The sequence below is a fragment of the Choristoneura fumiferana genome, chromosome 9, assembly GCF_025370935.1.
Source record: "Choristoneura fumiferana chromosome 9, NRCan_CFum_1, whole genome shotgun sequence".
Classification (NCBI taxonomy): domain Eukaryota; kingdom Metazoa; phylum Arthropoda; class Insecta; order Lepidoptera; family Tortricidae; genus Choristoneura; species Choristoneura fumiferana.
In genome coordinates, this window is record NC_133480.1 from 16574777 (window position 1) to 16591182 (window position 16406).

The following is a 16406-nucleotide window of genomic DNA, read 5'->3' on the forward strand; positions in this document are numbered from 1 at the left end:
AATGTGGTCGAAACGTCGAGATTTTGACTATGAGTGAAAATCACGAAAGTTTAAAACGTTATGTCTACATAACTAGTTGAGTACTTTAGGTGTGAAAACGTTACAAACAAACACTCGAATTTACATTTAGATGTATAATATTAGTAAGAATTGCCATCAGAACTATACATTTTGTGTCAACACCGTAATAACCGTCAATTCGTTTTTGGTAAAAAAAATACAAGATTTTTTTACTGACTGTACTTTTTAGGGTTCCAGAGCCAAAATGGCAAAAACGGGACCCTTATAGTTTCGCCATGTCTGTCTGTCTGTCCGTCCGTCCGCGGATTTTCTCAGGGACTATCAATGCTAGAAAGCTGTAATTTTGCACGAATATATATGAAAACTATGCCGACAAAATGGTACAATAAAAAACAAAAAAAAAATTTTTTTAGGGTACCCACCCATAGACGTAAAGTGGGGGTTATTTTATTTTTCTCATCTAATTCTATAGTGTGGGATATCGTTGGATAGGTCTTTTAAAACCATTAGGGGTTTGCTAAGACGATTTTTCGTTTCATTGTTTTTTTTGCGAAATATTCATCTATAAAGTGCAAATTTTCATTAAAAATAGAGCGCCCCCCCCCTCTAGAGTCTGAACCGGTGGGTGTAAAAATTTGAAAAAATTCAAGATGGTAGTAAGTATAACTTTCAAGGAAAACTATAACGGCTAAGTTTGCATGAGAATTATTAGTAGTTTTACTCTTAAATATCAGCCTAAAGTATAAAATATACCTAATCTTGTAAGATTCCGTATAAAATACGAGACCCTTAGAAAAATATTTCTTAATTTCTCCGTAATGGCTACGGAACCCTATTTTGGGCGTGGCCGACACGCTCTTGGCCGGTTTTGTTGACTGTACTTATATTGTCACCCACACTTGCATACCATATTTCAAGTCGATACTATTAACGGTTGAAGAGTTCCGTCCTGTGACTTGTGGACATAATCCTGGCCGGACTACCAGACCACTACCGGTTTACATAAGTAGGTAGGTATACCAAATTTAAAGTCAATCCAACTACTGGAAATTGGTCGAATTTAACTTGCAAGATTTGATTACAGACAGACAACGGGGCAGGTGAAACTAAATAAAAGCTTGTAAAAAGTGAGTGAAGATGGTATGAATTGGGTTTTGAATCGGGCAAGTCACGGAGTGCTAGTATTAAGCGGTGTATAAAATCAATATGGAAAGATATTTCAAAACATTCCTTGCAAGCCGTCCATAGACGAAGCAAGGATGAACAGCCGAAGCATTGTTGGGTGGGTACTGATTGCGAGCACTGGAATTTCCGCATACCTAAAAGGTTTTAATGGAGTATCGTACAATAAGATTTTTAGGGTCCCGTAAGCATGAACCGTGTTGAGAAGGTAGTTTCCTGGATATGTAATAATAATAATCCATTTATTTCAAACACATGCCCATATATGGTTAGTAATATTAAATTAACCCAGACAGATAGTCAAGGACTGACGGACAATTTTTTTTTTCAAACATTGAATAATGGGCAATATTTTATTTGAATGATCGTAATTGTATTTAAAGTAGGTATTTAATGTTATGGATTTATTTAAAAATCTAATAACACTCACTAAGATTTAATATTACTAACCAGGTTCACTAATGTTTCGTAACTAACTTTTGGCAACCTGATTCATTTCGCAACCGTTTATTATTTCTGTAAGTGTAATTATTTCAGTATTGGTGTCAAGTATCCCATAATATTTATTTATTTGTTATTGTTATAAAACGAACCTAACCTAAAGGGTTCTACACGATGGCCCTAAAATAAATCCTGAAATATTAACAGTTTTAGAGTTTGCGAAATGAAAAGTTGCGAAATGAATCAGGTTGGCAAACGTTTGTTGCGAAATGAACGGATACATTCTGCCTGTCATCTTCACACTTAACGCGTTTCACCGGCTTTGATCCAATTTGGTATGGAGATATTCTTGCAAGGCAGGCACCGCATCTGCAGTACTGATGGTGCTACGGATGTCTATAGGCGACGGTAATCACTTAACATCAGGGTCCACCTGCTCGTTTGTCTGCTATTACACAAAAACAGATAGTTTGGAACCCTGGGAAGTACAAAGGATAGTTTTTATCCCACGAAATCTTCGCAGAGTCGCGGTCAACAGCTAGTGAAAAATTAAGAATTGTTGAAGATTTAGACGTTTGTGTTTTTATCCAGTCTAGTCCATCCATTCTATGTTTAGTTTTAAGTTACTGTAGACCCACTGAAAATCAGCAGGGCTACTACGAAACTCGAAACTCGAAGTTGGTGTCGTGCGGTCCCTCTGATACTTACGAGTATACTATTTCATACGAGAGCGACAGGGGCCGCACGACACGAACTTCGAATTTCAAGTTTCGTAGTAGCCCTGCAGCATCGTATCGTATCACTACTGTCTCCCTTTTGTGACAACAGCACCATGAATATTTTTAAGGTTTGGTTAATTTTATTTGATTTATTTGTTGTTCAAAAATAAATATTTCCTATTCAATTCCAGGATAAGTTTAAAGATGCAAGACTACCAGAGCAAGGTAGTGGTTGCAGTTCGAAGGGGCTGGGGCGGCACCCGCACTTCCCAGCAGTGGAGCTTCTCATCGGCCTTCCTCTACTCTCTCACAGTCATCACCACTATAGGTGAGAGGGGGACGACTAGCTTTCTCTTCTTCTCTAGTCTATTCATCATCAGCTGGAAGACGTTCACTGTTGAGGCTTTCCCCCTTTAGAACGTCACAAATGACAACTCGCCACTTGCGTTCACGGTTACCCGCAGCCACAATACAAGTAATAGGCAGTAGTTCGACTTCATACTAGCGCCCGAATCGATCCACGCACACAGTCAAGCGTCATTTACACGGCCGCTAACCAATCTTCGCAAGACAAAACTACGCAGTGCCACGCCGAGCGCCGCGCAGTCCGGTCGCTGGTCGAGTGCAATAGACGCAATTTTTTTCTATTACCAACGTGTAATTTAATTAATAAAGAAATAATCATAAAATTAACATAACTTTTTATTCGGTTTACTAATGTTTCGGTGAATAACGTTTGGCAACCTGTTTCATTTCGCAACTATTCATTTCCCAACCGTTTCATATTTCTGAAACAGTGAATATTTCAGAATTTTTATAGAACTAACCTAACCTAACCTAAAGAGTTCTACACGATAGCCCTGAAATAAATCCTGAAATATTTACAGTTTTAGAGTTTGCGAAATGAAAAGTTGCAAAATGAAACAGGTTGCCAAACGTTACCTTGCGAAAAGGCAGTACTCGGTTTTATTCCTACACCTAAAACTACACAAATACAATAAAAATCTACACACCTCTGTTTTACTTTTTGAAGACGTCAACCCTAGCGCTCCGCCCTGTAGGGCCCAGCCGTAGCTGGGCGGATATATACATATAAGATATATATAAATTTCAAGACTACGGCTGAGTCAATCTACTGCCTATTACTTGTATTGTGCCGCAGCTCTCGCGATGTCGTTCGACCACCGTGGAAGGCATGTCAACGCTTCGTCTCCTGGTTCGTAGTTGCCACTTGAGGATCTTTCTCAATCAATGGTTGCGTTCTTCAAGCCATACAAGGTATCATATTAATTAAAATAAGTTTTTGGTAAAATTTCATTTCTTATACAAGCTTTTTTTGCTGGCTGTACTTGTTACCCAAACTACATTTGCATACCAAATTTCATGTCCATGCCATTAACCGTTGAAGCGTTCCGTCCTGTGGAGACGATCCTGGCTGGACTACTATAATGTCACAACTAGATTATTGTATTTCACGCAATTTATATAAGTATATTAAATTTCAAGTCGATCCAACTAGTTACTGGAAGTTGGTCGAATTTAACTTCCAAGATTTGATTACAGACATACAGACAACAGGACAGGTGAAATTAAATAAAACCTTGTAAAAAACTATTGGAAGTAATACCTACTTACCTACTACTTTTGCTATGGCAAAGACGATGTCTGTGTATTAAGTAGAGCGGCCATTGAAGACCCTAATTGGTACAGCTCTGATTTTTAGGGTTCTGTAACTAAAAAATAAATAAGACCGACACCTTCCTAGGATCAATATGTTATCCATATATTTGTCTGTCTGTCAAGATACTTTTTCCTAGAAATGCGTCAAAAGTAAGTGATCTTTTTTACTCTGTCGCATTGACACATTGACAATCTTGCATGGCGTTTAGTACGTGGCTGTAAAACGACAAAGTACGAAAGTGTATAGCTACTTTTGATAGTGACTACATCAGGCTGAAATTAATAGAAAGTTTTTTTTTGTCATTTTTAGGTTATGGCCACCTGTCTCCTCGGACGAGCTGGGGCAAGATTGCCACAATCTTGTACACGCTGCTCGGGATGCCTCTCTTTCTTCTATATCTCGCCAATGTTGGTAAGATTATTTTTACTATTCATCAAAATTTAAGTTACTTAACGTTAAGAATTTATTTCCAGAACAATACAGGTTCAACTATAAAAAAGGTATATTAGGTACAATAAAATAAAATAAACTAAAACTATAATAAATCTAAAAATGGACCCTGCGGCATGGTACCAAAGATGCTGGCAGCATTTCCCCGCTGGATCGCAAGACTGATGCGTTGAGCGAGGAAACTGCCAGCTCTTCGGTCTCCTGTGGTATCTCTGAGTCTCTTTGATAGATCTTAGTGGGCTAGTTGCCTAGTTTTTTCTTCTTAATTTTTAACCTCCGACGCGAAAAGTTTTATACGTTTAACGCCAATATCCGTCTGTCTGTCTATCTGTGGTATCGTATCTCTCAAAGGATGAACCGATTTCTATGCGGTTTTTTCTACGTGAAAGTGAATTTACATGCAGTGGTTTTTAGCTATGTTTCATTAAAATCGCTTCAGCCATTTATGAGATATTGAACTTGGAAATGGCCATGTCTGGGGTTTCCAAGTTTTCTAATTAATTCAAAGTATTTCTAAGGCAGTTGGATTTTTAATTTTTCTTCTTTTATTAAGGCTACGTTTCCACTAGAGGTGCAAGGATACGTTGCGAATGTGTTCATCATGAACGCTTCACCTGTCCTCGCTCAGAACAGCTCTAGTGGAAACAGCTCAACAGTCCTCGGTGATATTAATTGCCTTGATCGTTGGGAGGAAAGTTCTAGATTTATCTTGATGGGCAGGTGAGCTGCTGGCGAGGTGGTTCAAATGCATCTACGCGCTAGTCTGCCTCTGCCGAGGGTGTCCAGGGTTCAGCCGGAGACGCGTGGTGAGGCTTAGGACACAGGTACTTAGTTTAGCAAGTTTTTGTTAAAAAAAATGATACAAACTTTCTAGCTGACTGTACTTGAGTGGTCATCTAAACTTCATTTTCGTACCAAGTTTCAAGTCGATGCAATTAATCGTTGAAGAGTTCCGTCGTGTGGAGACGATCCTGGTCGGACCACCAGAGTTTCACTAAGTACCAGGTTATCGTGTTGTCACCGGATTTATCCCACTAATATTATAAATGCGATGTTTGTAAGTCTGTTTGTTTGTTTATTTGTTTGTTTGTTACTTCATCACGTCTAAACCACTGAACTGATTTAGATGAAATTCGGTATACAGATAGTTTGAGTCCCGGGGAAGGACATAGGATAGTTTTTATCACGGAAAACTCCATAGGTAGTTCCCGCAGAAAAGCGATTAGTAATATTTTAAACTAGCCTGTTACCCGCGATTCCGTCCGCCTAGTATTCGTTTATCCCTATCCCGCGGGAATTATTTATGTCCTTCCCAGTAACTCAAACTATACAGATAGCTTGAGTCCCAGAGAAATACATAGGTTTTCATCCCGGAAAATCGCATAGTTCTCGCGGAATAGCGATAAACGAATTCTGCGCAGACGGAGTCGCAGGTAACGGCTATTTTAAGTATATATGCCAACTTTCAGCTCGATCGAATATTAGAGGTCGAAAAATATACTCAGCGTCATAAAATTTGGCCCACTCTACATACAAAATTACCTATTACCACTATTACTACATACTACATACATTCGAGGGCCAGATTTTTTGCTGCTCCGTATAGTTCGCATATTTTAGAACCACGGCCTTCAAACATACGAATATGAACGCCGCATTTAATTATAAGCTTGTAATAAGTGCTTATTAAAGAAATGGTTATTAATACAAGGTTTTTTGCTGATGTTAGGTAAGTTTTGGTGACTGTACTTACATTGTCATCCAGCTTACATATGTCTCTCTTCTTCTTCATCAGCGCGTTTTCGCCCACCGTTGGGCATTCGCCTCTCCAACCTTTCTCCACCCAGATGGACTATCTGTCTCTCTCTTCCAGGCCGGTCCTGCTGTCTCCACAATGTCATCGGACCATCGGGCAGGCTTACATATGTACCTATTCCAAATTTTAGGTCAATTCTTTTTTATAAACTTATGAAGTGATAATAATGTGAAAAAAATACGTCAAACGAAATTCTGTAAAACTGTTGTCTATTAAAACAACGTACAAGCTGTCTGCCCACAGTGCTATACTTCAACTTGCAAATTCTAGCTTAATTTACTTTAGAAATATCGTCGTCGTTTAGCAAATTGTTAGGATGAAAAACTTAAAACGAATCGAATTCCCAACAAACAAATAGTGACCCGGATCAGAACAAATTGTGAAAAATGCCCGCGAACAAGCGAATTGAATAAATTCGTGGTCCACAATTTGTCGCCACGGGCTTGAATATATATCAGCTACTGACACTATTGGCTCGGAAAGTATTTCTGTTTTCGGGGCGTTTTTGTAACCATTTATCCGCTTTTGAATTTTAACTTGTCGCATTGTTTCAGATATTCTCACAGGTTATAAAAGTTTGCTGTTATTTTATTTGCATCATTTGTTAAGTTATCTAAAATTGAATGATTGACAAACACTACTAGCCTTACCTTGGAAACTCTTAAAGTATTTTATTTGCCACAGAAAAAATACAAGTAGTAACAGATACTTTTCTCAGGCTTTTATTTACTTCATCTTTAACGTTGTCTGCGTGTAATCAAATCTTAAAAGGCAGATTTGACCCACATCATGTGGATTGGACTAACGTGAAATTTGGTATACTCTTGATAATATTTTGGTGACAATATATTTGGTGGTAAAATTTTGGTGGTCCTCCCAAGAGATCGTCCCTGCAGGACGGAACTTCTCAACGATTAATGGCATCGACTTGAATTGACTCGTATAGTTTGGTTTGGATGAAAATGCAAATACAGTCACCAAAAAGGACAGACATTCGTAGTATGTGTCATAAACGTGTAGAAGTCATTTGATAACGTAGTACAAGAAGTGCCGTCACCAAAGCTTGCATTTATTTTCATAAAAACAATATTTCAGCTAGAGCTTAGCGATGCAGAGAGCATAGAGTGCCCAGAGCATTGGAGGAGGAGGCCCAGGAGTCCAGAATGGGAGTCGGATGAGACACCGGACTACCGGCCTCCGTACCCTCGGTTTCAGAGGTAAGTCTATCGATGAACTCATCGTTATATCAGACGCAGGACGTCCACTGTTAGACATAGGCCTCCCCCATAGACCTCCAGTTGTTTCGACCGCGAACCGTTTATCCGTCTATCTCGTTGGTGGACGTCTTACGCTGCACTTGCCAATCTGCGGTCTCCATTCGAGAACTTTCGAGAACGATGAGCTAAAATTAACGAAAGAATGTGTCTTTTGATAGGTACTAAGTAATAAATAAAAGTTCATTAAAATACTTGTTTTTCTTTTCACTTTTATTATAAACTAGCTTAAATAAAATTAATTTCTTACTGTTAATGACTCGAACACAGATTTCTATTTTTTTTAACATTGTTTGTAATAAATAAATGAAATATTTGTACGCCATGTTATGGTAAAATAATATTAAGGAAATGAAATGCTAACAAAAATGTTACACCTATTTACACCCTTGTTTATTCAAATAAATATTGATTGATTGATTGATAAAAAAAAGCCAAGAAATAAAACTACTAGTTTGTTATAATATAACTACAAGTTGATAAACTTTAATTTATTCTTTTTAAATAACTGTGAACTCAGTACAAAAAAAATATACTTCGTTGAGTTTCTTATTTATTATTCTCAACAGAGGTTTTTTCCGAAACGGTGGTAGATTTTTTTTGACATTCATAAGTGCTTGTTATAGCCTAAATTGAATAAAGATATTTTGACTTCGACTTTGACCTTTACTTAGGCATACTTAATCATTACCTACGTGCAAACGAATTCTACGCTGACGGAGTTGCGGGCAACAGCTAGTTATTTATAGTTCATTAACCAATAGCCTCTCTAACTTTCTATCTGTTCAGGAACTATGTCCCAGCAAATTAGCCTCGACCTTTTAACACAAAAGACCGCATACAATCGAAACTTGTGAAGTCTCAAGCCCTTAGAAGGGTTGGGACTAATCGGCTAAGGGCCCCTAATGGACGATTCAAACCACTTTAACGTGACAATAGAATCCGTTAAATGATCTAATGTGTTTTATATGACTTGGATAAGTGTAATTTTTGGAGAGTTTAAGCCCGGTGGGTTTGGTGGGTGGGTTTAAAAGATGTTTCAAATTTTGGTGGCAATAGTTAGGATATGAAACGGAATCTTAACAATAAAGCTATACTGTCCATCTGTCAGTCTTTCTGTCTGTACCTCCAAAACTGCAATATGTCAGCATTATTACAATTACATATTCTTACAATAATATTTAAAAAAAATAGTCGTGGTACGTCATTTTTTACCTCTTTTCAACTAATTAAGAACGTAGTAGTCGTGATTTGGATTTTCGAGTCGACCCATTGAATTCTATGGTGGTCCAGTTTGGTTTGTCACGTAAAACCACAGAAAGTGTGCGCTTTTCATTTTAATAAATCTCATTTGAATATTGTTAATAAATAGGCCTTTAAATTATGTACTTATCTATTAATTTGAACCAACTTGCTTTTCAAAATTCATTCCGCTATCCATATCTGTACATTTTGTACAATAGAAAATTGATTTTAAACTAATTCATAACAAACTGAATTAAATTAAATTAAATTAAAGTTTAATGTCATTAGAACGTTCCTGAAACTTAATCTTCTTTGGTAACTGTTTAACACAGCAAAATTAGCATAAGGGATGGCCTTATCTTAGTTGGAGGGACTCGCTTAATTAAATATTAGCACAATAGGCTTACGTGTAGACGACGTTCTGGGAAACTGTAGCTACAATTAATTTAATGTCGTACTTACAAACACATTTTGCTTCTATCTGTTTGTAATTCAAAACAGGGTATACCTTGAACTCACTCATATTAAATATATCGACCCGGATAACTCAAGTTATGAAATCGATTGTAGCCCGACATGCCCGTCATGTGAACGTACCTTTACAGAGCGATGTTGTTAGGGTTGTGTGCTACCCTACATTTGACAGTTATAATGAAAATGATGAAATACTCGTATGTTCGCATAATTTATTTACGCTTTTAGTCTAGCATAAATGATTAAGATAGAAAGTAAGATAGCTTTAAAAGCCAATTCAAATCTAAACATTTTAAGTTAATCTTTGAATTTGAATAAAGCCACTTAATTGTTAAAAATACGTGAACTTATTTGCTTATCTTTCAACTGTTTTACTCCTTTATCCACAATAATTTCAAAGTTTATTCAATGATAGATTGTTCTATTCAAAATTTATCTTTTATAAATGAAACCTGGCTTCAGCATTTAACTTTTGAGGCGATAAAGCTAGCATTCATTGTTTCTAGTATTTTGGCTGATTCTTACTTAAAACTTTTGCTTGCTTTGAAAGCGAATGAATAGCGAATTGAAAGAATTTAAATTTCTAATTTATGTTATGAAGATATTTACGAAACTAAGATTTTGTTCAATATCTTATTTTTTGTACAAGTAAAAGTAACAATAATCGATCAAAGTGCTTAATATCACGACCTATAATATATTATGGGCAGACGGTAGTGAGCAGTTTTGTTGAACTTGAACAGTTAAACAGTTTGTTGCTGTATTTACCTGACTACGAAGCTTGAGGTCCCGGGTTCGATTCCCGGCCGGGGCAGATATTTGTATAAATAATACGAATGTTTGTTCTCGGTTCTTGAATGTTTAATATGTATTTAAGTATATATTTATCTACATAAGTATGTTTATCCGTTACCTAGTATGGTTTTTTTTTTATTCAACTGGATGGCAAACGAGCAAGTGGGTCTCCTGATGATAAGACTTCACCACCGCCCATAGACACCTGCAACACCAGGGGGATTGCAGATGCGTTGCCAACCTAGAGGCCTAAGATGGAATACCTCAAGTGCCAGTAATTTCACCGGCTGTCTTACTCTCCACGCCGAAACACAACAGTGCAAGCACTGCTGTTTCACGGCAGGATTAGCGAGCAAGATGGTGGTAGCAATCCGGGCGGACCTTGCACAAGGTCCTACCACCTGCTGTCAATGTTGCTGTTGAATGCTGTGGCTAGGTCAATCGTACCGTGATATTTATTTCAGAAGACCAGAGTATCTTCGCAGCTTGTCCATGCCGCTCCCCCCTCGCGCGCTGCCCCCCCACCGGCGGGGCTGGTCCGAACCGCGAAGCGAGAGCGATTTAAGCGACTTCAGCTACGTCACGTTTGACGCTCAAACCATCACCGTGCCTATCAGCGTATGTGTGGCTATCATGGTTGGGTGAGTATTTTTAGGCCCCACCATCCCACTGCTGGACACTGACCTCTCAAAATGAGAGCTTGGGCTAACGCGGGTCGAGTGCGGATTGGGAATGTCACACACACTATTGAATTCCTTCACAGGTTTGTGCAGGTTTTCTCAAGATGTTTTTCTGCATCGTGAAGCTCGTGGTAAATTTCAAAGTACTTTTGCACATGAATTTTGAAAAACTCAGAGGTGCGAGCCGAGGTTTGAACCCACGATTCTCTGCTTGGGAGGCTATAGGTCAAACCTCTAGGCCACCACGGCTCGTATTGTATGTATATACAATATTATTGTAAATAAAATAAATGTATTTTTTGACATTCATATGTGCTTCCTAAATTGAATAAAATTATTTTGAATTTGACTTTGTATCTGCGGAAAGGACATGACTAAACATAATTATTATGAGCGATAAACTATCACAATGTCTGCAAACACCATGTTTTACATCAAATAAAGCTTTTACTTACTTAACTATAACAATCTTTATCAAAATAGCTTCAATCGTTTAAAACTATCAAACAAATCTAGTCAAAAGACTTAACCGCAGATATCCTCAAAGGAAACGAGTTCTTAAGTCGTTAGTTTTTTTACAACCATTTAGAGAACAATGCAAAGCTTCTTTAAATCGATGCCTTGCTCTCAGGCTAGCCATTTGAACTTTCCGTAAGCTCAATGCTATTGTAAAAACGAATGCATTCAACCGTAAAAGACTTATTGGATTTCTAGCATTTGCCAGAGGGTGCTGCTCTGTCACTGGGGAGAAACGCTCGATATTTGCTCCTTTATTTTGTTAATAGTTGATCAAAAGAAGTAAAATCTGATATATATTTGCCTCAAAATTCCTGCTTAATTTCCGTTTTACTGTTCACTTTTACATTCTGCTAAAATGCGTACTTCTATGTCGTTGCAATTTTGCTTAGGAGCAACGTTGGATCTGCGGAGAGAGACTTATTTCAATAAATGAGTTAGAGCATTATCAATGGATTAAAAGAAAACTTACTAGCTACCAATAACAATATTTAATATCAATGAACTAACTTTTACTTCATTGATATGGACCTCCGCAAAGTAACGCCTGGCCTGATTCAATAAAGCATTATAATCGTCCAGCATTAACTTAGCTTGAAACACTTATTTTGTATCACGTTAAAAATGGCAAACTGTGTATAATAAAATAATACAAGTATCTAAAGAAACGATTCTTGTATATTTATTTTGGAAATTTCATAAATGGCTCTAATGATTTAGATTAAACTTGCTCTGTGATTGTTTTTGGGGTTATGAACTAACTTTTAGTTCATTGATACCTCCGCAAAGTAACGCCTGGCCTGATTCAATAAAGCATTATAATCGTCCAGCATTAACTTAGCTTGAAACACTTATTTTTTATCACGTTAAAAATGGCAAACTGTGTATTATAAAATATATATCTAAAGGAACGATTCTTGTATATTTATTTTGGAAGTTTCATAAATGGCTCTAATGATTTAGATTAAACTTGCTCTGTGATTGTTTTTGGGGTTATGAACTAACTTTTAGTTCATTGATAGGGACCTCCGCAAAGTAACGCCTGGCCTGATTCAATAAAGCATTATAATCGTCCAGCATTATTAGCTTGAAACACTTATTTTTTATCACGTTAAAAATGGCAAACTGTGTATTATAAAATATATATCTAAAGAAACGATTCTTGTATATTTATTTTGGAAATTTCGTAAATGGCTCCAATGATTTAGATTAAACTTGCTCTGTGATTGTTTTTGGGGTTAAACAATCGATTTAGTTTTGGTCTCACCTCTGAGAAAACGCGTGTTTTTGGGCTTTCATATGTTATTCTTTCGTGCGCAATAAGATGAATAACTGCCGTGCATGGAGTTGGTTTGATTGGTTATTTTGGGTTTAGGTCATTTGACCCACACACATTTGTGAGACACATGTCTAAGTCTTATGAGTTTTGTTTTATTTTTGAAGTAAAAACTATCTCAAAAACAACCATACTTTATGCACATGCCTTAGGCTTGTCCCTGTGGAAGAGTGCACATAAGGCTGGCTGCATTTCTGCTCTGGATTGTGACACTAGGCGAGAAAAACCCCAGCCCTGTGGTCATGTGATTTTTTCAAATATTTTTTGTTATTATCTTTTAATAGATACTCATTATATTTGTGCCTTCGTCGTTATAATACTAACTATAGCATTCATAGCGATAAGATTGCAATTTGTAACTACTAATACTAATGGATTCGAAGTCTGAAATAAAATGATTTGTATTTGTTAAAGAAAAATATCATGGCCATAGGATATTCTATCATTATTATAATGAATATGCTGTGCTAGTGGAGTCTGTGTCGCGTTGCTAGTCACCTTTGTCACCTACAAAATTGGTTGGATATTAGTTTTTTTTGTATCTGTTGTTTATTCTGTTTCGCAGAGACTGTCTTGTACGTGACTGACGGAGTGTGCTTAGAGAGATAGTCGATTATATCCAAGTTTAATGTTATTTTGTACAGTGGAGTTCAAAGTTCTCTCTACACTTTAGTACCTTGTCACGTGATCCTTTTAATAATTTTATACAAGAGTTCAAACACGAAGTAAATGCGACAAGGTAGTAAAGTGTAAACATACCTTTGACCTTAACCGTGCTTAGATTATTTACTTATTTTAATAAATTCCACAGCATATTAGTAAAAACTACTTATCCTTGGACCGTGCAAGTGCTTCTTATTGTTTACCTCTAAATCGTATTTATTTTCTTAAATTATGTGTTTCCAGATACATCATGTTCGGCTCGATGATTTTTGGGTTGTGGGAGAACTGGGATCAGCTCGACGGGGCTTACTTCTGCTTCATCTCGCTCAGTAGGTGGGTATTGAATTATTCCAAAAGTTCTTTGACATCTGACTTTGTTTTCATCTTTATACCAACAGATGATTGACCTTTGGCTACATCTACGTCTTAACTCTCACCTTTACCGTTACTTTCTTCCTTACTATTGTTTTTGATTACATCTTGTCTCTTGCATTTAGCTTTTGTTGTGACTGTATTTTCCGCTTTTAACGAACCCTTGTTTTCCATTTGATCACGCCAAACTTAAGTGTCACGTTTGCGTTTAACCTTACTTGTTCTCTTCTTCAATATTTTTTTTCTCCTTTATTTTAGCTTTATTACCAATAACTACTCCTATACATCGAAAGTAGTAGTTAAACTTACCAAAAGACTGTACTTTACAAGTCTTTATTTACCTGGAGTATTTATTTGTATATTCGTTGAGGTCAAATCATGCGAGTCCATTATTATCTTCTTCTAGCAATTGACTACGACTACGATTTAAAATTTCATACCATCTATCTAAACTCTGTCTGTCTGTATGCTACCTCTTCACGCTTAAACCATCGAAGAAAAATAAATACAATTTGATATTGAAAATACAAACTGAAATAAAGATGCACAGAAAAAACAGAAAAATAAGACCATCACTGGGAATCGAACCCAGGTCCATCAGTGGTGTAGCGGTATAGCACGCGGTACGGATTACCGATGACCTGGGTTCGATTCCCAGTGATGGTCTTATTTTTCTGTTTTTTCTTTTCAATTTAGGTTTTACGGGATGACCGTAAAAGTAAAAATTTGGAATTGAAATAAAAAATACAAAAAGATTCCAAAAAACCAATCACAATTTGATATCTTTGGACTTAGCTTGAAACCTTGATAAGGAAGTGAAATAGTTTCTGTTCGAAAAATTGCAAAGCTATTAAGCCAGCATTGTGATCTAGCGGGGTAGCGATAAACGAAGTAACTATATCGCAAGCAAAAGCAATACAGATGACATTGCAAATCATCATCATCATCATCCCAGCCTATATACGTCCCACTGCAGGGCACAGGCCTCCCCTCAGAATGAGAGGGCTTGGGCCATAGTTCCCACGCGGGCCCAGTGCGGATTGGGAACTTCACACACACCATTGAATTGCTTCGCAGGTTTGTGCAGGTTTCCTCACGATGTTTTCCTTCACCGCAAAGCTCGTGGTAAATTTCAAATGTAACTCCGCACATGAATTTCGAAAAACTCAGAGGTGCGAGCCGGGGTTTGAACCCACGACCCTCTGCTTGAGAGGCGATGGGTCACTAGGCCACCACGGCATTGCAAATACATGACTGTATTTCGATTCTCAGCTAAAAAGCTTATGATGAAAATGAGATTTTTACAAAATCTTTTTCTTTCTAGCATCGGGTTTGGTGACTTCGTACCTGGTGAGCGAGTGTACACTCAGCGCATAGAGACGTCCTTCATCGTGTGCTCGATGTACCTCATGCTTGGTATGGCATTGGTCGCCATGTGCTTCAATTTGATGCAGGTAAGTCAAGGTTACCGACATAGCTGTTAAAATATGCAAGTTGAAGCGGCAAGTGGTAGATATAGTTAGTGTTTAGTTTTGTAACTAAGGGACCCCATACATCTTTGTATTATTATTCTTTTTTTGTAATTTTTTCATTAATTTTATACTGTAGTTTCAAGTATTTTATTTGTAATTATTTTATTTTGAAAGTCTGCCTAGTTTCATGCGGCGCGTTCTTCTTGGCAATGATGGTCTTACCGAAAGCGCTGGTAGTTTAAAAAATGACGTGTAAAAGTGCCCATTGTGGCCTATTTACTGAATAAATTATTTTAATTTGAATTTGAATTTGAATGGGCGGGCCACATCGCTCGAAGGACAGATAAATTGGGGGAGGAAAAGTCCTCGAGTGGAGACGACGCACCGGAAGGCGAAGCGTTGGCAGGCCTCCCACTAGGTGGCTGACGACATCGTGAGAGTTGGATGCAAGTGACAAGTGAGATGAAATTTGGCACTGTTAATAATGCAACGTCAATAAAGACTACAATATGGCTTTTAGTAACTCCCACGGGAATTTAATAAAATCAAGGAGTTTTAATTAAAATAGTGGATCTAATGACTTGACGCGTGCGAAGCCACGTGTAAGTCCTAGTATGGAAATACGTAATAGTAACACCTGATTTTTTTCTCTTTCAGGAACAAGTGAGACACTACTTCGCGGCCATCAAACGTGCGTTAAAAAGAATATGTCGGTGCAAAAGATGACGTCCATAATAACCGTTGGACTGGACACAATAATAATATTTATGAATAATAATTAAATGCCGAATATAAAACTGTAGCTGTTTTATTGATATTTACAATACTGCTCATCATTAATCATCATCCCACTACTTAGGCTGTAGTTCTCAAGCAGCTCCAGAGCACACACCGTATTTTCCTTCACTGTAAACACAATTGCATTCACTTTTCTTACTACATCATCATCAACATCATCATCTCAGCCGTAGGACGTCCACTGTTGGACATAGGCCTCCCCCATAGACCTCCAGTTGCCTCGGTTGGAAGTGGCGTACACAAACAACAAATTCTGTATTTCTTTATTATTGACTACAGTGTGTTTGCATTAATACCAAATAAAAGTTTTTTCTATCTATGAAACCAGACGACCAGATGGCCTAGTGGTTAGAGAACCTGACTACGAAGCTTGAGGTCCCGGGTTCGATTCCCGTGTCGGGCAGATATTTGTATGAAAAATACGAATGTTTGTTCTCGGGTCTTGGGTGTTTACTATGTATTTAAGTATGT

The 16406-nt window shown here is 37.4% G+C and overlaps 1 protein-coding gene across 2 annotated transcripts in view; it reads left to right on the top strand.

Annotated features, from left to right (window-relative positions):
* Window positions 1–15921, top strand: part of sand (potassium two pore domain channel sandman) — a 42954-nt gene extending 27033 nt beyond the window's left edge. The window contains exons 4-11 of one of the 2 annotated variants that reach the window (XM_074092614.1): window positions 2555–2691; window positions 4354–4455; window positions 5215–5318; window positions 7406–7527; window positions 10563–10739; window positions 13537–13626; window positions 14990–15119; window positions 15795–15921. In XM_074092614.1, coding sequence (XP_073948715.1) covers window positions 2555–2691; window positions 4354–4455; window positions 5215–5318; window positions 7406–7527; window positions 10563–10739; window positions 13537–13626; window positions 14990–15119; window positions 15795–15863 — 931 coding nt within the window. In that variant the 3' untranslated portion in view covers window positions 15864–15921. The remainder of the gene's footprint in view (window positions 1–2554; window positions 2692–4353; window positions 4456–5214; window positions 5319–7405; window positions 7528–10562; window positions 10740–13536; window positions 13627–14989; window positions 15120–15794) is intronic. The other variant, XM_074092615.1, reaches the window with a different exon arrangement.
* Window positions 15922–16406: the final 485 nt, after the last annotated feature.